This window comes from Podarcis muralis, chromosome 6 (genome assembly GCF_964188315.1).
Source record: "Podarcis muralis chromosome 6, rPodMur119.hap1.1, whole genome shotgun sequence".
In the NCBI taxonomy this organism is placed as follows: domain Eukaryota; kingdom Metazoa; phylum Chordata; class Lepidosauria; order Squamata; family Lacertidae; genus Podarcis; species Podarcis muralis.
The window spans coordinates 74,650,078-74,672,107 of record NC_135660.1 but is presented as its reverse complement, the minus strand read 5'-3'; the positions used below and the strand labels follow the sequence as shown (position 1 = coordinate 74,672,107).

The following is a 22,030-nucleotide window of genomic DNA, read 5'->3' as shown; positions in this document are numbered from 1 at the left end:
AACCCCCAAAATAATGGCGTTTCTGTGCCTTATCTGGCAAAGGCCTTGGTCATCCTTCAAGGACCAGTAGTACTAGCAAGCTGAGTCAGATTTAGAATTTTCTTCCTTTTTTGCAATTTTAGCAACTTCATTGAGGACCCCAACAACAGAGAATATTAGATTAAAATTCTACTTGTGAGCAAGACGCTGAACTCTGCATACCCAGGGTCATAATCAGTTGTGCCACCATTTGCAGAAATAGCAACTGGATTTTGTTTTTTTTTTTTGTTTTTTGTTTTTGTTTTTTAATGGAAATGGGTATGGGATGCCTTCTGTTGTGGTGCTCAGCAAGAATGAGAGGCCCTATGCCTGCTTTGGGCATAGGAAAGAAAATGCCTGTTCACTCCATTGGAAGCTAATTGCATTTAGTTTGGCCATAGAGAGATTGGTTTGTCCTGTGCATCTTGTCAAAGAAACATTGTTCCCTTCACCATCCCATTAGAGTGTATGGAACAGAGGAATTAGAGTTTTGTCTTGGTGGCAATTAATTGTGTCCACTGTCCTTTATTTGTCCAGTGCACAGATACCTCTGCTATGGGACAAGGTCAGGCAGCTCCTTCAGCTATCAAACACTGGGGGACCATTTAAGGGTGGCAGAGTAGACTCTGCTCTGTTCTAACCTTTAGGCACAATTGACTATAGGAGTTCCCCCATGTACACATCACTTAAAGCTTTGTGTCACTCTTGTCAATTTCAATAAGACTTGCTTGGGAGAACTTTCAGGTAGATTATGCTTGATGTGAAGAAGGGGCTTTCTGCCTTGGGCACCCTGATGTCCCTGGCTGACCTTTGTCTAGGATGAGTAGCTGATATTTGGGATTTGGAGAGTATAGATGGAATTAATTTCATATTAGGGTCCTTATCAGTTTCTTCTTGGTTTTAAAAATATTACTCGTTGCCTCTGCAAATGAGAGTGTCTTTAGCACCTGCATATTTTTGAAAGAGAGAGGGCATTGAAATACACAGCTGGCAATGAATATGGAAGGGCACTTAATTCAAATGCACAGAGCTGGTTTTACTTAACTGATTTGTCTAAAGAATGCACACTGGCAACAGGCATGTATAGCAATATCCAGGGTGGTAAAAAAAGTAGTGTTGGCTTTTCCTGTTGGGTCCCTGACATTCCTTCCAAATTAGTGCAATTCCTACGTCTCCTTAAAAAGAACAGGCCATTTGGCAGGAGGTTTTGAGCAAAGCACAGAAACACATGGAGAGTATTTTGCTAGAGGGATATTTAGTAGGAAATTTAAGACTGGCTGCATCTGAAGTCACATGCTATGCTATCTCATCCTCTAAACATCTGACACACCATGAAAAGTTTACAGTCTGCGAAGGGAGATGATGCATGTAAGATGTGTTTGAAAGTACTAGATATTGTGTTGTGCTGCTAAACACACACACAAAAAACTCTGTCTGACAAACTGCACCGAAGTGACCCTTGTTAAAAACATGCAACTTACTCTAGCAAACACTCGTGACAGACCTTTAGTATGCATGGATGTATGTGACACTTAGGTGTGCTTAGTTACGTACACTGCTTTTTGGTGAACGTGCCTGCTTTCATCATCGTTTAAATGAAAGTGCACATCTCTGTCATCTGCTGCTAGCTGTGTGCAGCACTTTCTACTGTGTAGTTCAAGTAGGATCTACTCTTTCCCCCCCAATCTCTGCTTTATGTAGTGGTTTTCTTATATCTAGTTCCCAGATCCCAGTTTCTATGCAGCTTGCTGTAGCTGAAACTATTTGCTTGCATAAGGTGAATCTATGGACAGGGTCCTTAGCAGGTCCATAGCAAGAGTGTTGCCATTGTGGTGTAATGCTGTTATATTCAGTCTTCAGCACAGAGGATCAACAAATGCATTTCTTGATCTGGTGAGAGCCTCTGCCTACCAAGTCCCACCAACAAGTTTGGGTCCTTTGTTCAGATGCTCCTCCCCAGTCTACAAGCATCCATTTTAGCATGCTGTGGTTTCGAGCGCAGAATTGGTCCAGGCCATGACTTGTGTTGTGTTTGCATCTGAGAGCAGCCAATAACCTCAATGTTTTGTTCAACTGGGAAATAAAGTAGAAGACGTGAACAGTGCCACGTGCAGAACTAGGAAAGTACACAGATGTGCCTATGATGGTTTCGTGCTATTTTAATTTTCTTGACTTGATCTACTACAGTTCTCGCAGTTAATCATTTGCTGCTCAGTATTTTTTGCTCATGCAGAAATGAAATGTTACTTGGCTTTGGAGTTGCTGTAGAGGAAGTCAGGGGGCAATGTTCCAAACAAGCTTAATTTTTCATTTGTTTCAGGTTTCTTGGAGTGCATGATACTTTGTTTTCTCTTCCATCATTTCATGTACAATTAACATACTGAGTAATAAATATTCAGTTACATTGTGGGGATATTCTGAATATAGGAAATTTGGAAACAAAAGAAAATGTTAAGTCCAATTGCATTTAGCCGTACTCCATGCTTATTCCTTTATATCATTAGAAGGCCACTTCATGCGTTGTTCTTTAGGTGTATACCAAAAATAATAAATGCGTAAGGATTATGGCTAGATAATGTGTGTGAAGCACTTTGAGCACATGAAAGCACTATAGAAATGTTGTTTTGCATACTTCAAAGCCTCAGGGAATGAATATGGAGCAATAGTTTTGAATCTGTGTTTTTCCATGATTAAGGCTAGTTACACTTAAGGCCAGATTGGTAAATGGTTTGTTAATACAGGCTATCATCCAAAAAGCTACTTCAGGCTTGCCCAGGGGTGTGGACAGATGCAATGGGATTTTATCCCCCCCCCTTTTGGAACAGCTGGCTCTTGTGCCAGTTTGGGCTGAATTGATGTAACAGTATCAGTGACCCTTGGTAGGTGGCTCTCATCTCTGATGTCCCCTTGAACTTCAGAGATTATCATAAAAGTAGCACAAAGTCTTGCTGCTTCTGTGTTCGCTGCTGGGGATGAGTCCTTGCCCTCCTTTCTTTAGACTTCGCTCTGATGTTTGTCTGTGATGCTGTGCAGGGCTTTGGAAGCATTTGGATGTTGCCAGACTTCTCACTGTTTTATGGGTTTCTCCAAAGCCTCACACAATATCTGGGACAAGCCACCACCCCTCTCTCCAGACTAAAAGATACACTGTCCACCGGCCTTCCAGCTCCAGTCTTTGTGAACCCCTGCACTTCAGTTTCAAAAACAATTTGCACCTGAGTGGCAACAAAAGCTTCTGCTTGATAAGCTTGACCTCCAAACCGCATTGATCACGTAGAGCAAGATTCTTTGGATCTTGGCCATAAACTTCAGATATTTAGGCAAAGAGCAATATTTAGGAAATGCATAAAAGTCTGGAAAGGCTTCAGTCTGGGTATTTAGGCAGCTTTCTGCAAAAGGCTTAGACAGTTAAAATTAATTTTGGTCATTTTCTGGTCAGCAGCAATACATTTGAAAAATGCAGTTCCATGCTCATTCTTGACCATTTAATCTGGCAGCAGTGTATGTTGACAGAACTCCAGCTTTGTTTTCAAACATTGTTCAAATCCCAGTGGTAAACAGATCCTCCTGGAAGAATTATGTTAGCAGATGGACCTAAAATCTGACTTGTGACTTTTGGAAGCTTATATTCCACTGCCACAGTTTGAGCAATATGTAGCAATAAATTAGTTTCCTTATCCAGAGGAGCACAGTATCCCTAAACACTCTGCATATCTGATTTTTCTTGTATGGGGGGAAAATGGAAGAAAATTGGTTAAGTTTACAAACTTTCACTTTTTCAGTACAGACAAAAATTAATTCAGCCATCTTTTTGAGAGAAATGAATTTTGATGATAGATTGAGACTCAATAAAGTTGACAGCTCTGTCTCTGAAATATGAGGAGGAACATGAGTCTGTCTCACTTTAGAGAACATGTGGGCAGGTGATTGCTTTCCTGTGTCCCTCCCTCACCCATTGAACATCCTTTTCCACTGAAATGGCCACAGGGTGGAGGAAGAAGAGCCAGGTGACACTCCCTCCTTTACCTCGGGATTTGAGGAGAGGGGAAGGAAGAGAACAAGCTGGCTGACTGGGTGCCAGAGGAGGATGAAGGTCCCAGATGGAGACGGGGTGGCAGGGATGGTGTGAATGAGTTTGAATGGATGAGGTGGAAAAGGGAAAAGAGAAAATGGATGCCCTTGCCCACTCTGTCTCTGCTGACCAGATGTGTGACGTTACAACTACAATCCCCAGTGGGAATGTGGCCTTCAGACCTGAAAAGATTGCTCACCCCTGCCTTGGCATCTATAGCCTGACCAAGTTTTAGTTATTTTTACTGATGTGGTAGACAGTTCTCCCACAATTATCACAAGTATCTAAATTCATACGAAAACAATATGTGACAGGGGATGAGAAACTGATGAGCTAAAGGTTTGACATCTGCCATTCCTAAAAAAAAATGCTTCAAAACTGATCATTGGAGAAAATGGGAATGCATATAAAAGATAATCTGATATCTTCACAGGAATGAAGCACCATATTTGATAGCAGTATAAGCAAAAGACAAATAACTCTAGGAAAGAATATAAAGATTAATGTTTTTCATTCCCATCTTACGGATCCATATTTTCCTGGGGGGAAGTGTGCAGCAAAGGCTTAGAGTTGGCTTACTTCTCACAGTTTAATAACTGTATGTAAATGCTGCAGCCAATTCTGGAAGTCATATATTGTGGTGAGCTGTCACCTGGAAATATAAAAATATGTTATATCCTTACATATATGCAAACTCCTTGGAACTTTAGCAGTATCTCTTGTATAGCTTATGTGGAATTGAAACTAATTCTTTTACACTGTCTTGGTGATGGTGCTTAACTATACAATAGCATTGCTCGAATGAGCCTAGGAGAACTTTGCTCATCCTCTTCCTCCTGCATGGCTGAAAAGAGCAGTTTAGAAGGATTTGTTTTTGTTTACTGGACACAGCAACCTGCGGTTAAATCCAACCAACTGTGCCTAATTTTGTTCTTTTGAAGCAAGCCAGCTTGAAACCATAGTTAAAGATGTCCAAAGCTAAACCGTGGCTTCAGCTAAATGGAAAGACTCCGCTGGAGGTGGAGAGGAGAGGAAAGGCTTAAAAAATTAAACCATTCTTCAGCAACTGTGTCTGATCCTCTCATAACTTGGCACTTTGCTCTGGTTTCCAGAAAGGCCCTGAACTCATAAGCAAGAGCATTCACATTTATTTTGGTGCTGGCTGTTGCTTGATTGAGTTGTCTGATTTCATAAGCAGGACAGAGAAAAATCCTTTGGGCACATTGATCCCTTTGGGCCTTCTCAGTTTTCAGAATACCTTGGCAAGAATGAAATGCTGCAAAAACCGGATCTAATGTGTTAAAAGAAGTGTCCCTGTAAATGTTTGGGCTGCCTCCCAGAACTACCATTATGCTACCAACACCTGCCTGTAGCTTCATTTTAAGAGTGTGTAGAGTCATGGTGGAATAATGCTGAGAGTGTGGAACCAAGGCTGGGGAAACCCAGATTCAAATCTTAGGCTCACCTTTGCAACTCCCTTTATTTTCTCCCTCTCAGCCTCACTTACCTCCCAGTGTGAATATATGTGGTAGTGTTATGTGAAGTTAAAATGGAGTAGGTGGCAGGGAGAGAAACGTGACCATCCTGGCCTCCTTGGAGGAAAGTTACAATATTAAAAAGTCAAACTTCCCCCATGGATGGATGTTTGGGTCATTGGAATGCTTAGTGGCAACCCCAAGTAGCTCCATTTCCCTTGACCTGTTTTGCCATTCGCTTTAAGATTATTTTATTCCACCAAGCATTTAACCAGATGGGTTGAGTGGACAATGAAGCAGTAAGAGTGTTAGCAGCAGGTAAACATGACTTGATCTGAAAGTTGAGTTCACCTGCTGCATTCTTATTGTTTTGTACATTGCATTTGTTGCATTCTAGATAGTGTGCTTGCAGGGAACATCCATCTTTAACTTTCCTTAAGTTAAAAATAATATGGTTTATTTTTTAAAAAAACTACACCTGTGTGCCACCTAGTAATTTTAAGTGTGGTATACATAATTATGATAATAACAAATGCAAGAAATAAGTAAAACATTAACTGATTCATTTCATACCTTATTCACAGCTTATTTGTTCTTCTCATTATAAGACATAAACCTATGATCTCTATTAACAAACAGAACCTCTAGCAAAATGTTGCAGTGTTTGCCTATCCCCTAAGATGATTCCCCTAAGATGATCCCCTAAGATGATTCTATGACTCTTCCCCAACCCCAGTTCTGCATGGAGCTTGTTTCCAAACTATGGAATTCATGCTTGAGCAAGAATTGAGAAGTCACTTTTCTAAATATCTGTATACAAGCAGCTGTGATAATATAACTTTGTTCACTAGTTTCCTATGTGCTTTGATCTTGTCTCAACAATGACTTCATTTCCTTGCTGTCTAGAACAATATTTTGTTGATGTGATGTGATGTGTTGTTGTGATTGCACTTAGAAAAGTAGCTTTTTAATGCAGTGTGGTGTAGTGGTAGAGCGATAGACTCATAATCTGGGGAACTGGGTTCGCGTCTCCGCTCCTCCACATGCAGCTGCTGGGTGAACTTGGGCCAGTCACACTTCTCTGAAGTCTTTCAGCCTCACTCACCTCACAGAGTGTTTGTTGTGGGGGAGGAAGGGAAAGGAGAATGTTAGCCGCTTTGAGACTCCTTCAGGTAGTGATAAAGCGGGATATCAAATCCAAACTCCTCCTCCTCTTCTTCTTCTTTTTCTTCTTCTTCCCATTTAGTTGTCTGTAATGGTTCTACATGTAAGCTAAGAACCAGTATTGTTGTGTTTCACGGTTCTGAACTCTATTCACTTATGAAATCAATATCTTTCTCGAGGTGACTTACAAGTATATAAAATATGCAGGATTTTAAAAAGATAGGGCTACATTTGTGCCAAGATAGTTGAACATCTGTGGACACCCCACTTTTGGCACGTCTTCCCAATTTGCGCTATACAGTTGCATAATAATAAGTTTTTTTTTTTTTTCAAAGACTGAACATGGAAAGCTTTTGGAGGGGCTAGTTTCAAATGTGGTCAGTTAGCCATAAATTGAAGACAGCCAATTTAAGGACAATACAGGTCCTATCAATAAGAACTCAACTTATTTTTCTCATAACACAAACAGTTGCAGTGTATCCCAAGCCTAGAACAGGAACCTTGTGGCAGTGTTTGGGATTTGCAGGAGAAATGTACTTATTTCCCACCCTTCTGAAACCTTCCTTCACTCCTGTATCATGCTCAAGGGCTGGCATCTGACACTCAGGTCCAGGGTATAACATAAGTAAGTTTTCTAAGCTCACTGCACTCTGAGCCTAATGCACACCTCCGTGAAAATATGAGCTGGTTTATTTAGAAATTCACTTATATCCTGGGTCTTTGGCCCCCCAGAGCAGTGTACAGAACATAGAGAAAAGCAGCTCATATGAAAACAAAGCAAGGAAGTTAATGTAGCAACAATTCCAGAATTCTGAAATAGAAAAATCATCAAGCACAAGGGGGTGGGGAGTCAAGAAGCAAAAACAATACTCTAGGGGATATGCTTGAACAACAGCTGTTTTAACTTGCTGCCTGTATTCCCAAAGTGAGACTTTCCAGACCTCCTAGGGCTGTCATAATTTCAGCGTTGGAGACCCACGATGGAGGGATCCCATTTTGACTTGGATAAGCCCCAGATTTTGATTTTTTTAAAATCTGAATTGGCCCAATTCATCTATAGACTTGTATTCACCCACTGCATACCCCTAGTACTAATCCATATATCTTGGTACAAATCCAGGCTCTTCTCTAAATTTGCTGAGAGTCTTCTGGCCCCAAATACCATTCTGGGTCTTTTTTGTCTTAGTAGTAAAGGCTGTGAGGATGAGTGAGAGAAACTCTGTAGAACTCACTACATAGCAACAGCACTTTGTGATCAGTTTCTAGTAATTTCAAATAAATAAAAATGGAAAACTTGGTTAGTAGCTAATTAAAAATTCTTGTATTTATCCTTGGTGTGAGTCAGCTCAGCTAGTGGCCTGGTTCTCATGTCACTTTAAACCATAGTTAAGTTAAAACAGCTGAAATCGTGAGCACTTCATTCCTCTGCTGCTTCTACTGTTTGCAGCTAAGCCACAGGCTGGCTTAGTAGATCATAGAATTGTAGAGTTGGAAGAATCACCTAGTCCAGGGGTTGTCAACCTGGTCCCTACCACCCACTAGTGGGCGTTTCAGGATTCTAGGTGGGCGGTAGGGGGTTCTACAACACAAGCTGAATCCTCCTTCCATAGAGCTCTGGTGGGCAGTAAGGAAATTTTACAATCAAGAAAGATGCATTAGTGGGCGGTAGGTATAAAAAGGTTGACTACCCCTGATCTAGTCCAACCCTCTGCAATGCAGGAATAAGCAGCTGCCCCATACGGGGATTGAACCGGCAACCTTAGCATTATCAGCATCATGCTCTAAGCAACTGAGTTATCCAGGCTGTTAACTCCAAACCCAGGCTCATGGCTTGTTCTCCAACAAAGAGCTTTAATCAAGGTTTTTTAGAAATGAAGCCGGTGACTGGCACAGAAAAGGGGGATGGAACTATTGACACAAGTCCTAGATGTCCAATAATAAATTCAAAAGCTGCATACAACCTAGGAATACAGTAAAGATACTCTGGTACCAGATTTCTATAATGTAAGCTCTATTTACCCACCAGGGGTCATTTGAATGGCGGCCATATTGGCTCAGTACCAGAAGTGCTAATTTAACAGTGTTGGGACTATGACCCCTGGGTGGCTTCTGCAGTTTGTGTCAATACGGATGAAAAAATCTTGGAAAGAAATACAGGTCCAAAGATGAATGACACTTTCAAAAGACCTACAACAATTCTAAATTTACACAAAATTTAACTTGGCTTCATAAATCTTCACTCTTTGAAATATACTAGAAGCCGCTGCAGTAGACTAGAATTGAAATAACACTCAAGTAGAATTTCAAGATCATTTATTTAAATTTGATCTCAAGGATTTTCAATAGTACTTTCTCATGGTTAAGTAGACAAAACCTTGAAGTTCATGGATGCCATAATAGTTAACACCTGTTTCAACTTTGTCCTGTTAGTTTTGGATAGGCGTTTTGCAGCCCCATATTGGCTGAAAATGAGAAGTGTGTGAAATGCAATATTGCATGATAACTGTGGAAGCCGCAAGAGTAAAGCTGAAAATACAAATTGCTTAACGTATATATTTGAATAGAAATAGATAGTTTTCAACACACCTGCCATTTATATACAATAGACTGCTTTCTTAGGAAAAGCCTGATAGTCTTTACAAATGTTGTAACAGAAAAAAATGCAAGGCCTGTTAAATTTCATATGTTAGCAGGAGTCTGTGCGTGGGAGAAAATAGCTTGCTGTAAAGGCTTTAGGCCAGGGGTTGTCAATTTTGGAATTTTCGTGGTTAGCCTATTCACCAGACAACGGTCCAGAAGTATATTTTCTTACACAAACAAACCCCTTAGGAGTGTGCAGGCTTCATAGCCATGAGCAGAACAAAGTAAAGTAGAGTTTCTTTATATTATGGGGTGCATATCCATCTCATATAAAACCCAGAGAGATGTAACATGGAATACTGCATGGTGCAGCAGTAAAACTGCTAGCACATTTGCAAAGCTAAGCAGGGTCTGTTATGGTTTCAAATTGGATGGGGTACATTGTGTTGAGATTCCTGCATTGCAGGGGTTTGGACGAGATGACCATCAGGATCCCTTCCAGCTCTAAGGTCCCATTAATTCCATGAATCCCTTAGTTCTTTTGAAAACAAATTCAATTTGCCACAGTAAAGTTTGGCATATTTGGTAGGGACCAGACATAAAACGGGCCTGGAAGACCATATCCTCATGTTTGGAGGGCAATATTTACCCCAAGGACTGCCAGTTGATCACTGTTGGTTTAGGCTAGGCCAGGAATTTGTTTAACTTTAATATAAAAGGGCATAAGTGCTTGATAGATGAAGAGATACATGAATGTGCATCAAAGGGATTAGAAGATAGTTGAGTGGCAGTCCCTGCGTATCGTTCTGTTGGGAATGTCTATAATCTTTAGCTATAATCACATCTAAGTGGATGTTGCAATGTGTTTCTGACTAAAGGCAGCAGAAATTTATTCTAATTAAATTGGAAATGTGCATAAAATGAAAGGAAGATAGCTCAAAGCTATACTGAGCCAGTGTATGAGAGAAACTGGTGGGCTCTATTAATTATTATAGGGTTGCCATATTTCAAAAAGTAAAAACCAGGACACCCTGAAAGTTGTTTTGGGTTTACTTGCCAAAGATCCAGAACAAACTGCCACCTTCTGGAAATTCCCACTCTCCCTAGACACCACATCCACCTTTGAAATCCCAATAATGTCCGGGGAAATCCGTACGTATTGCAGCGCTAATAAATACTTGCCTGTTTTCAGTTGCCCCTGCATGCTCAACTTGGTACAATAGCAAAGAGCTGCTTTCTTCCAAATTCCAATCTCTTTTTGCGTTTAGGATGGTAACTCTCCTCTCTTAAATGGCTATCTGCAACAATAGATCTGAAACTTCAGTTCAGTAGCTACCGAACACTGTTAATGTTCCTCTGCATGGATAAAGTCTTGCCAAAATTCATTATATCTTGCTAGTCTTTGTTATGTGTGGCACGGTAGTATATTTTGAAGAACAACAATAAGCTTTGAGAGGTTCCTGGGTATTCCAGTGTCTAAACTCATGTCTAGAAAACGCAAATATTTTCAGTCCAGCGCTATGCTAGCCTGCCTCCTCCATCCCCTAGCAAGTTTTAAGTTGAAGTTGGCACTGGTACCTGAGATCATGAACTTTTCCTGCTTTGTCTTTTTAGCATATGTACCATGGGTTTCAATGTTATCATAGCATTTGCTAGAAAAACTGGTTTTCCCACTCTGAAGAACAACTAGTTAGTCCTAGTTTGTCATTAAAATAATCACCAATGGTCAGTAACCGCAACTGTTTTATAAAGCATATTGGAATTGTTTGGTAAATTTCATTTTCAAAACGAGATGATCAAAAGGAGCATCTCAGAAACTGTATCTTTATGGTTAAATAAAGGGGCTAAGCTGTGTGAGTGATGTGTAACAGAATACTTTCAAATGTACAGACACACTTGGTTTGCTCATTGAAGGAAGTTCAAAGACTGGCATATTTTAGATGCAAAAGCCAAAGTAAAACATTAGATTACATCTAGCCCTAGGCTAAGATCCAAAGAACCATACTATAATTTTTGTGCACCCTAGACAGTTTTAGGCTTCAGTTCATTAAATTAAAGCCCTCTGTATAGAAAACCATAGTTGAAACTGAGTGGACCATAGTTGAAAGGCAGCTTCTGTGACACTGCAGTCATTGTGGTGTGCTGTTCAAAGAAAGTGGGAAAATACCCTGAGCAAATACTAAGTAACTTTAGGGATTCCCACCCTGGGCTTGAAGAGATGCAGGCTGCCTGCCCAGATCTCTATAGGCACGTGAGTCTGTTAGAGAGCACCAGTTTTAGTGTAATAGAGAAACCAATCATGTTTCTCAAATTTAAATGACCATATCCAAAAATGTTGAAAATGAGCTGAACTAGCTGTACACAGGGGTATCTATGCCATTGGCTTTATGAAATGAGACTATCCAATTGCATTTTGGATCTTGATCTCTCCCACCACGACACCCATTTCAATAATCTTTCCCCATTGACAGTTCCCCATCAGTTCTTTGGAAAGTCATTTCCTCCACGTTAAGTACAAGGGAATATGGCAGAAATCAAAGTTTTTGTTAACCACAAAGCATCCTGTGGTACATTCTCCTTTTCTCCCCAACCATATTTTCCATAAAGGAGGTTGCCAGCATATGTGCAGGATTAATTGCTGTGCAAAACCTCTTCTGCTTCCAGACAGAAGTGGTTCCCATTTTTAGCAGCACTGCCATAGTAACTTTTTCAAGGAAATTCTCGTGATGGATGGGTTGCCACCCTTGTCAAACTGGGGTCAACAGTGCTTTAAGTATCTTTGTGAAAGCACCCAAGGAGAGACATAACCAGAATTGCCTTAAGCTGAGATAAAATTCATGCATGTAGGAAAATGCTACATGGCATGACAGGTGTTGCATATGTTTAATGGTGTGTCATTTTATTTTCAGCTGCTGCTGAAGGAAAAGGCAAAAGTGGAGAAGACTTTTTTCAGAAGGTAAGCAAAACTGCACTTAGTCATCTCTGTCTAACAATATTACATTGATCACTATAATTGAAGGCATGGTGATTGATAGTTTAGGTAAATTATCTCTGGAGCATGGACCATATGACATGTGACTTGGTTATGACCTATTGTATGCGTATGCCTGTGCATTTAGTCTCCAGTGCAATTTTCAGGTGTAGTGAGGAATAGGAATTAGGAACTGGATTAACCAAGCCTGGTATAAATACACTGAGTCTGGCCTTTCTGCCCTTGCTTGGAGAACAGAGAAGTCATTTCTAGCTGAAGCCTTCACTGTGGCGGCCACAGCTCAACCCAAGGAATCTTGGGTTGGAGAATACATGTTTCAGATCTGGATTAGGATTAGTCAGCCCTTTCTGTTGTTTCCAAAATGTGATGCTGTTAAAAGCTAGTATTTAAACGTTAGAATTGGCCTCTGATATGAATGATCAGGGAGGGGTAATTTCTGTGTTTAAGGGGAGTGGGTTTACATGTTTTTATACTTGTATGGTTTTCTGAAGTATTTGAAAGGTATTCTTTCCTTTAGCACACAGGCAATGGAATTCTGAGGGTTAATTTTAAAGCACAGCTTTGCAGTTCTGCAGTAGGTAGGTTTAAGAACATTTGTACTGGGGTTCACAGACTCTGGCTTGACTTACAAGTCAGCCATGATTTGTGGTTTCCACTCACCCCTTTCCCTCTCCCAAACGGGATCTCTCAAAAAGCTTAACATGAGAACAGCCCCACCCCCTCAATCCATTCATATGAAAAGGGGTTGGTCTTATATTGTAGAGTATTGTTCATGAGACTGCCTCTCTCCACCTGATAGTATGTTTCAAATAAAATGTAAATGGACCCCTGACCATTAGGTCCAGTCGTGGCCGACTCTGGGGTTGCGGTGCTCATCTCGCTTTATTGGCCGAGGGAGCTGGTGTACAGCTTCTGGGTCATGTGGCCAGCATGAGTAAGCTGCTTCTGAAGAACCAGAGCAGTGCACGGAAACGCCGTTTACCTTCCCGCCGTGCTTTCGAACTGCTAGGTTGGCAGGAGCAGGGACCGAGCAACAGGAGCTCACCCCGTCATGGGGATTCGAACTGCCGACCTTCTGATCGGCAAGCCCTAGGCTCTGTGGTTTAACCCACAGCGCCACCCACATCCCAGTATGTTTCAAACACGCTTACAAAAAAAGATTTTCAGAGTTTACACCTTTTATTTCAGTATGTAACATTCATCTACAGTTAAAAACAGAAATGGCAATATTAAATTGTGGCTGTACTGTGGCTGTTTGTTTACTCACTTCTCAGTTATTCAACACATACTTTTCCTAATACAGTGGAGAGACAGCCTTAACACTTCACTAAGATTGGAACCCTGTTCTTCTTCCATGACATTGCATAAGGCTGGACTAATGATATGCAACAATTTTGTGATGCATCAGTGATCACATTTGGGAAGCCCAATAAAATTTCAGGATTTTCATACGTTACAGATGCACTTGAGGTCAACCTCAAATACCCTAGAGCATTAGTTGAACCATTCTGTTCAGCTGAGATACATTGGGCTGAATCCAGAGTGAACTAGTTGAACTTTGGTTCCATTGAAGTCAACTGCAGACAAGCAGGTCATGAGTGAAACTTCCATTGAAGTTTCCATTGAAATCAGCCAACCCCCCCAACATAACACACTCTGAATCCATTCCATTGTCTCCAACATCAGGGACAGTCAGTGCTGTGCAGCAGGTAAACTTTTAGGCAGGAGACTCAGGATCTACTTTCTTCTTCCCTGCTTTTCATTATTGAGTATCACTATGATAAACATAGTGATGCAGGTGGCGCTGTGGTGTAAACCACTGAGTCTTGGGCTTGCCACTCGGAAGGTCGCGGTTCGAATCCCCGTGACAGGGTGAGCTCCTGTTGCTCTGTCCCAGCTCCTGCCAACCTAGCAGTTCAAAAGCCTGTCAAAGTGCAAGTAGATAAATAGGTACCGCTCTAGCGGGAAGGTAAACGGCGTTTCCATGCACTGCTCTGGTTTTGCCAGAAGCGGCTTAGTCATGCTGGCCACATCACCCGGAAAAACTGTCTGCGGACAAACACCGGCTCCCTCGGCCAGTAAAGCGAGATGAGCGCCGCAACCCCAGAGTCATATGCGACTGGACTTAACTGTCAGGAGTCCTTTCCCTTTTTTATGATAAACATAATGATAGTGTGAAAACACATGGTTAATGTTGTAGGTTAGCAAGGAGAGATATAGGAGATAGCATTTTTCACAGCACTCCCCTATTTCTTCTATGTTGTTTTGCCCATCGAGGTAGGTGGTGATGGTTGAGCTTTACAGGTGAGCTGCTGAAGCTGAGGGATAATTTTTTTTACCTTGGGACCACCCTGGGAGTTTGATAGTGTTCAGTCCTGAACCCATCTCTTCCAGGCTCCCAACTACAAACCTCTCTATCCACTCTTGTCAGCCTCTGTTTATGGATGTTGGTTTTTAAAGCTACTCATATTACATAATACATTCAAACAGATTTTAGAGATCCATTGCTTGTGGTTAGCTGACATTGCTAGGCAAAAATGTTTGTTGTTCATCTGTGGGTTACAGGAAAATACAAATTTGTTCAAGAAGCTTGCATTTTGAAGATTATGAAATGGCAAAGTTTTTGAAGGGAGCACTCGGGTATGTCCATCAAGAATTTTAGAACAGTTCTTTGGGTAGTTGTTCGTGGCATTCTTGCTGTCTTGTTTGCAGAGTTTCCTTCAGTCTGTTTAACTTCTCATGTGAAATAGTCAATTTTGTGGAGAGAGAAGTTGCACAGAATGGAAACGTAGTAAGTAGGAAGAAATATGATACAGTGGCTTCAGGCAACAATGCCCAGTTGTTGTTTCCCAAACTGGAAACTCTTTCACAAGGGGCACTTGCTTGGAGAGATGACTTGTGAAATAGGGAGGGGCGTCTTTGGTTGTTGTGCAATGAAGAAAGAAGTGGGGGCATCATACTCAGTTTTGTTTATTTCTCATGAGGATGGTGGTTGTTCAGTTTGGTTTCCTGTAAGTCTGAGAAAGACACTTCAGAATCTACAGGAATGGAGGCAGCATAACAAGAAGCCAAAATTAATGGATGCTCACAGATAACTGCATTATTTTCTTATCATTTCTGGTGTGGGCTTAAAGCTTAGATAAAGCTCTAAAAAACGCAATGAGAATATGATAAACAGATGTTGCAGATGTGTATCACATGCACCAGAGCTTTGAGTGGCTGACCACATAGAACACTTTGGGGGGGGGGCATCCCAGGTTTGTTGCTGTGGCATGTGTGGAAACAGCCCTTGGAATAACATGAATTCAACTGGTACGTTCAGGAAGATGAGTCATCTTGATCTATGCCACCTTGATGCTAGAGTGCTTCCATGTCTTGACTAATTTTGTGGCTTTGTTTCATGAGTATTTACAGGCCCTGCTTTATACCAAGGCACTTCTGTAAGTGTCATGCTGCGTGTTTTGGTGGCCATCACTGCCTCCCGGGGAAGTGAGTTCCACAGTTTAGCTACGTGCTGTGTGAAGAAAAACTTCCGTATTGCATTAATGTTTCTGGCTTTAATGCAAGCAATGAGTCATTTTCAGTTTATTTATATATATAAAAATACTGCTATATAATAAAAAAATCAAGACAGTTTGCAACAACTATATACAATAAATCTATGTAAAAAATAATAATATAGGAGATCATCAGCTACTACAGAAAGATTGTCTGCTTAATTTCTGGCATAATCTTGGTGGCATGGAAAGGTTTTCAGCAAGCCCCTGATTCCAAGTTTGGATGCTTCCAGATAAACCCGCACATTTGGGGATAATCATGTGACCAGTGTTCAAAATTTGCCAGGCACCAGGTATGTTTTGCACCTGGCTACCAGCCACTTGTGACCAAGTGCTCAGGCACCTGGATAGTGCCTGACACCACCGCCATCTGGAGGTGCGTGTCTGGGGGTCCTTGGATCTTGACTGCTTTCACACACTAGCAACACATCCTGTAGAATTCTACCTGCTATATTTTATCTACACAAGCAGAATGAATTTCAGGAACCAAAAAGTCATATTGAAAAATGCAATTATCAAGCTGTCTAGCCTAAAAATGGCAACTAGGCATTCCGTTTTGGCGACTGTAACTCTGGTTTAAGAAGCCATTTGATACCTAGCTTATATATCTGAGTTTCTAACACAGTGTGTAACACACTCACACAGCATAGGGGTGAATAGGGTCCAGGTTCCCAGGCAACAACAGAGAGCATCAGATGTCTCAAGCACACCAAAAGAGCAAGGAAAAAAGCCTTCATGGAGGGGGGAACGATAATTAGGCTGCATTTACTTTGATATTTTATTTAAGGCCAACTTGTTTCTAACATCTAATTTATTGATACTTTTAGTGTTTATGTAAACCGCTTAGGGGGTTTGATGCTAAAGTGGTATATAAATCTGGTTCAATAATGTTACTTATTCTCAGACCTGACCTATTAGCTTCCTCTAACTTTTTTATGCTATTGGTGGTCAGTGGTCAGCTTTCCTGATTAGAAATTGAGTGAATTAGGTTGGGCAGATTGCACCATCTAGAGCCATTTCACAACAAAGCTCCATCAGAGTGAGTCTCACGGTTGCATGGAAAATGTGTTGCATGAATTGGCACATATGCACACACATGAAGAAAGAAATGTGTTTATGTGTGGCTTCATTGAGACAGCAGGTTTTCCCCAACATTTCTCTGATGCTTCTGTAACTGTTAATTTCTACATGAGTTGAGCTTTCACATGACGTAAGAGCCACTTCAGGAAAATGAACAGAATATAGTGCATGTTCAGTGCTCATTTCCATGTTACTTGTTCCCAGAAGAAAGGGGGGGGGGGACCATTTGCTATCCCCTTAACCCAAAAAACTATTGGTGCAAAGTAATGAAATTTGGGTGCCATACCAGTTCTTTCATGCAGTTTTCATGACGGAACAGAAACATGCATGTGAGGAAAGGGTGTGGGAGTAGCGACATTGTACAATGGCAGTTGTTGTGTCATACCTCACCCACTGGTGTGAATGAAATTTAGTGTGACATGCTGGTATAGCGCTCAAAAAGCCAAAGTTCCATAACACACCTGGTGCTTCAGTGTGAAAGGAACATTAGGAAATGGGACAGAAGTACTAGCTTCATCAGGAATGCTAATGCAATATTCCCCATGTCTGAATGTTGCCCTGTGTATGCCCATGCAATCTGTCTGCAATAAAAATGAGGATGAATTGAGTGAGCAGGAATAGTTCTCGCTCTCTCTCTCTCCCTCTCTCTCTCTCTCTCTCTCTCTCTCTCTCACACACACACACACACACACACACACACACAACCCAATGTAGTGGCTGACAAGGATTTTCATGAGCCTGATCATTCAGTGTATTCATTTCTGGGGCCTGCATAACAATATACAGCATTTTTAGTAGATATTCGGAAATCATTTTAATGTGCAAAGCTCCTTTGTATCTAACTTGCCTAGATATTCTAGTGGATTTTATATGTAGGGATGTAGATTAAGCCAGACGTCTGAATCACTTTGTTTAGTAGCAATCATTTGGTTTTGTTTAAGTTTATAAAGCTTAAGCTGCTTAAAATAATGTGTTGAAATGATTGTAGTGGATGGAAATCTGACTGGCTGAATGCTGAGCAGACATGCTGCTTCACAAGAGCCGCTAATGACTCCTTTCAGAGCTAAATTAAATGCTAATCTGGTTCATAATATACTGTGCCAAACCCAGGCTACTAAAACTATGAATTAGGAGCTATCTTGGATATGAGAACTCTGTAACTTACCCAACCGGCTTAAACCCTGTTTATGTAGTTGCCTTAAATAGTCTTCTATATGGAATGTGCTCTGCCCTGGCTTCCAAAACAGTTCGCTGCAGAGGTGTTGTGTAGCATTACCTGGGATAGGATTTGGCAGCGAGTCTGGAGGATTGCATGTTTCCACCTGTCATCCTCATGTGCAAATGCTCATTGCAACTGGTCTCCCAGGTCCAATCCAACACTATTAACCACGGCACCACCTCTAAATCTCACCACTTCCAGGCCTGCTAGCCAAGATCAGGTTCCCAACTTACTTGCAAGCAAGAGCATAAATGTGAGTTAAACTTCCCCTCAGACTCTTCCAGTTTAAAAAAAAAAAAAAGGTTGCATCCTGTAAAGGTCAAACACAGAATATCTTGGCCAACTTAAGTACACCCAAAGGTTTTACGTGATGAAAAATAATGAAGTAATCTAGTTTAACCCACTTTCTGTACAACACTGAATTGTTGTTTCTTGATTCAAAGTAACTGTGATCCACTCCCATCTGTGCATTGGAAATGGGCCTGTGTTAGCATTGGCTCTTTGTTAAAAACCTTTCAAGATACCCGTTTAAACTTTTAAAATCTCAACTCTGATTTCATTTCTCCAAGTGCATCGCTCTCGTTTGCAGCTAACTGTGTTGTGTTCAACATGTTTGGGAATGGTAGGCAAACATATTGGCAGTGTAGTAGGTGTTCCATAGATGTGGGCAGAAGAACTCACTCAAGTGCTTACGCAACCACTGACTAGCGTGAAGGCAGTTTTAGAGCCTGTGGTGATATTGCACTTGCATCCATGAAGATGATGTGTATTTAAGAATGAGTTTATAACATGCATGTTCGTTCAAAGTTTAAACTTGTTCATAAGGTAAAGGTAAAGGGACTCCTGACCATTAGGTCCAGTCGCAGAAGACTCTGGGGTTGCGGGACTCATCTCGCTTTATTGGCAGAGGGAGCCGGTGTATCCGGGTCATGTGGCCAGCATTCTGGCGAACCAGAGCAGCACATGGAAACGCCGTTTACCTTCCCTCTGGAGTGGTACCTAATGATCTACTTGGACTTTGATGTGCTTTCGAACTGCTAGGTTGACAGGAGCAGGGACTGAGCAACGGGAGCTTACCCCGTCGTGGGGATTCGAACCACCGACCTTATGATCGGCAAGCCCTAGGCTCTGTGGTTTAACCCACAGTGCCACCCACGTCCCTTTTAAACTTGTTCATAGCCACTGAAAATTACCGATGTAATTTTCTCATGTACTCTTAAGCTCAGGAACAAAGGAATGTCACCACAAAGGAATATCAGATGACATTTTTTCCTCCATGGAGTTTTTATTATTGTTATTTCTTTTCATTTCATTAGTATACTGCCTTATATTTTAAAGAAAAAAAATCTCAGAGCAGTTTACAACACATTAAAACATCAAATAAAACAATCTAGAATAAAGCAAATTCAAGCGCCAAGGAAAATATTTCAGATCCTTCTCCAGATGACATTTTGCTTTCCCCATATTTATTTTCCTACCTAGTTTATAGAAGTACCATAGCAGAAGTACTCTAGGTAGCCAGTGTGGTGTAGTGGTTAGATGTCAGACTAGGACCTGGGAGATCAGTCGTGAAGCTCACTGGGTGACTTTGGGACAGTCACACCTCTTAACCTACCTCACAGGGTTATTGTAGGGATTAACCTGAGAAGGGGGTGAACCATCTACTCATTGGAGAAGAAACTGGGATATAAATGCAGTGAATAAACTATTCTGCTTGCCTGCTTAAGAAAGCTGGAGGGGCCAGCCAGATGGAGATGTCAGTCGTCAACCTGGCATCTGGAGATCTCCCATTGTGGCTGCAGCTGGACCCGTGCCAGTAGCAAAAAGTACCTAGCTAATTTCTAACACCGATTTCAATTGCTTTCATCCCTGACCATTGGCCGTGTTGACTTAGAACTGATGTGGCTGGAGTCCATGTGAAGGGCCTTAGGTTAGCCAGCCTGCTGATGTAAAAGGTTTCTGCTCACATAGATCCTCTCTAACAGCATATTTTAGCACGCCGTAAAATGGTGCCCAACTTCTTGGGGGTTGTCAAATGTGATATACTAAACATGCTGCTAGAAAACCTTTGTGTGGACCCAGCTGGCATGGAAGTAACCACTGAGAAGGTCGCATTTATGCCAGTTGGGCAGATAGGAAGTATTGCTCTGCCAGCCTATTTATTTCAAACAGTTTAAAATTTTGGAAGTCAGGACCTGTGCATGCTTCCATCTCTTGTCTGTCAGCTGAAATCCCACAGAGACCTGAAGGACTTAGCATTCTAACTTAATTCCACTGGATTTCTTATTTCACATCTGGGTTTGGGAATTCTCAGGAATAGGAAGCGTGTCATGGTAGAATTTCACTCGTTTGGAAATGGTCTTCCATCTGCAATTTATTATCCCATGGCAGCTGAAATCCATACAAAGCAAAGTGTACTAAGCCTTGGCTGACATTTCTCCTTTTTTCCACATGGCACCCTGCTCTGGAAATAGTGGCTTTAAAGAATTCTATTGATATAGGCAGTAGAAATAAACATGGACTACGGGATTTTTAGGAGTATGTGTTTAAAAGCTTTTGCTCTAATGGGCCAGCAAAGGATGCACCTGAAATTTCTTTAATTGTAACTACAGTCATATGTTCTTGCAACTACGGTACTGGAAACTAGATTTTTTTTTTTTTTAGGTCAGCATTCCCAAATTCAAACAGCTGAGGCACACATAAGAATAGAAGAAGAGCCCTGTTGGATCAGGCCAAAGGACTTAATCCTGCTCTCACAGTATTCAACCAAATGCCTATAGAAGGGCACCTGTAAACTGGACCTGAATGCAACAGCATTTCCCCCACTATGAGAACTAGGAATATTTAAAGTAAACAAAGCTCTTTAGGATTGTTAAAGGAGCCTGCAAGTTTGAGTCTTCCCTGCTGTTTTTTAAAAGTAGGAGGATTGGGTCTCTGCAAATACAGAAAACAAATATTGTAATGGGGATTGGGGGGGACAACTGGAATTAGTTTGTCATAATTTCCATTGAAGCTACATTTGGTTAATCTTCAAACATCTGATTATCTTGGTATTCCTTGGTAACATGTTAGCAGTTCAAAACTACCAGATATTGCTCCCGTCAGCAGTAAAGTACAAAGGGTAACGTATTTTAAACTGAATTTTTTGTTGTCCTTTTAACAGATTATGGAAGAAACAAACACTCAGATTGCTTGGCCATCCAAGCTGAAGATTGGTGCAAAATCAAAGAAAGGTAAAATATTTTGTAAGATTATGGTAATTTGGATGCACATTCTATGACAGTCACAACAAAACCAATCTACATAAGTATGTAAATGTGTGCTGAATTTCTTGTATCTAAAAAGTATACTCTGCCTGTTACCTGTTTGGTTGCATTTCCAGATTTGCCAGCACCTATTCTAGAGCCTGTAAATGCTGCAAATTCAGCTTCATGTGTATGGCCTAATTCTCCAAGGCATTTTAGTACTTATAAGCATCAGTTTGTAAAAACTGGTTGCTAACTTCTCCACCTAGTGATGCTATTGACAAAGCTGTTGAATACCTGAGAGCTGAATACACAGAAAAGCTGAACCTTTTTAGTAGTACCTCAAGGTTGTTAACATGCTATAGCGACTACTGAGATGTTGAAACTTTCATAATAATATCAAACATTAGAATTATCTACTGTGTTCTAGTGATCTAAGACACCAAACATCTTAATGCTAGAAAGCAGGGTGTGTGGGTGAGGGAAGCAGAAGATTGTGCCATAGCTGGCTCCTGCTAGTGCTTTGTGATTAAACACCACATTATGAGCAAGCTTTTGGTCCTGATCAGACAGTACTTTCCAAGAACAGGAATCAGATTTTTAAATCCAGCTATTATTCTGTGGCCTG

At 41.1% G+C, this 22,030-nt stretch overlaps 1 protein-coding gene across 2 annotated transcripts in view; it reads left to right on the top strand.

Annotated features, from left to right (window-relative positions):
* BICC1 (BicC family RNA binding protein 1) overlaps window positions 1-22,030 on the top strand; it is a 109,629-nt gene that overhangs the window by 25,311 nt on the left and 62,288 nt on the right. For both annotated transcript variants that reach the window (XM_028729303.2, XM_028729304.2), the window contains exons 2-3: window positions 12,219-12,265; window positions 21,321-21,390. In XM_028729303.2, coding sequence (XP_028585136.2) covers window positions 12,219-12,265; window positions 21,321-21,390 — 117 coding nt within the window. The remainder of the gene's footprint in view (window positions 1-12,218; window positions 12,266-21,320; window positions 21,391-22,030) is intronic.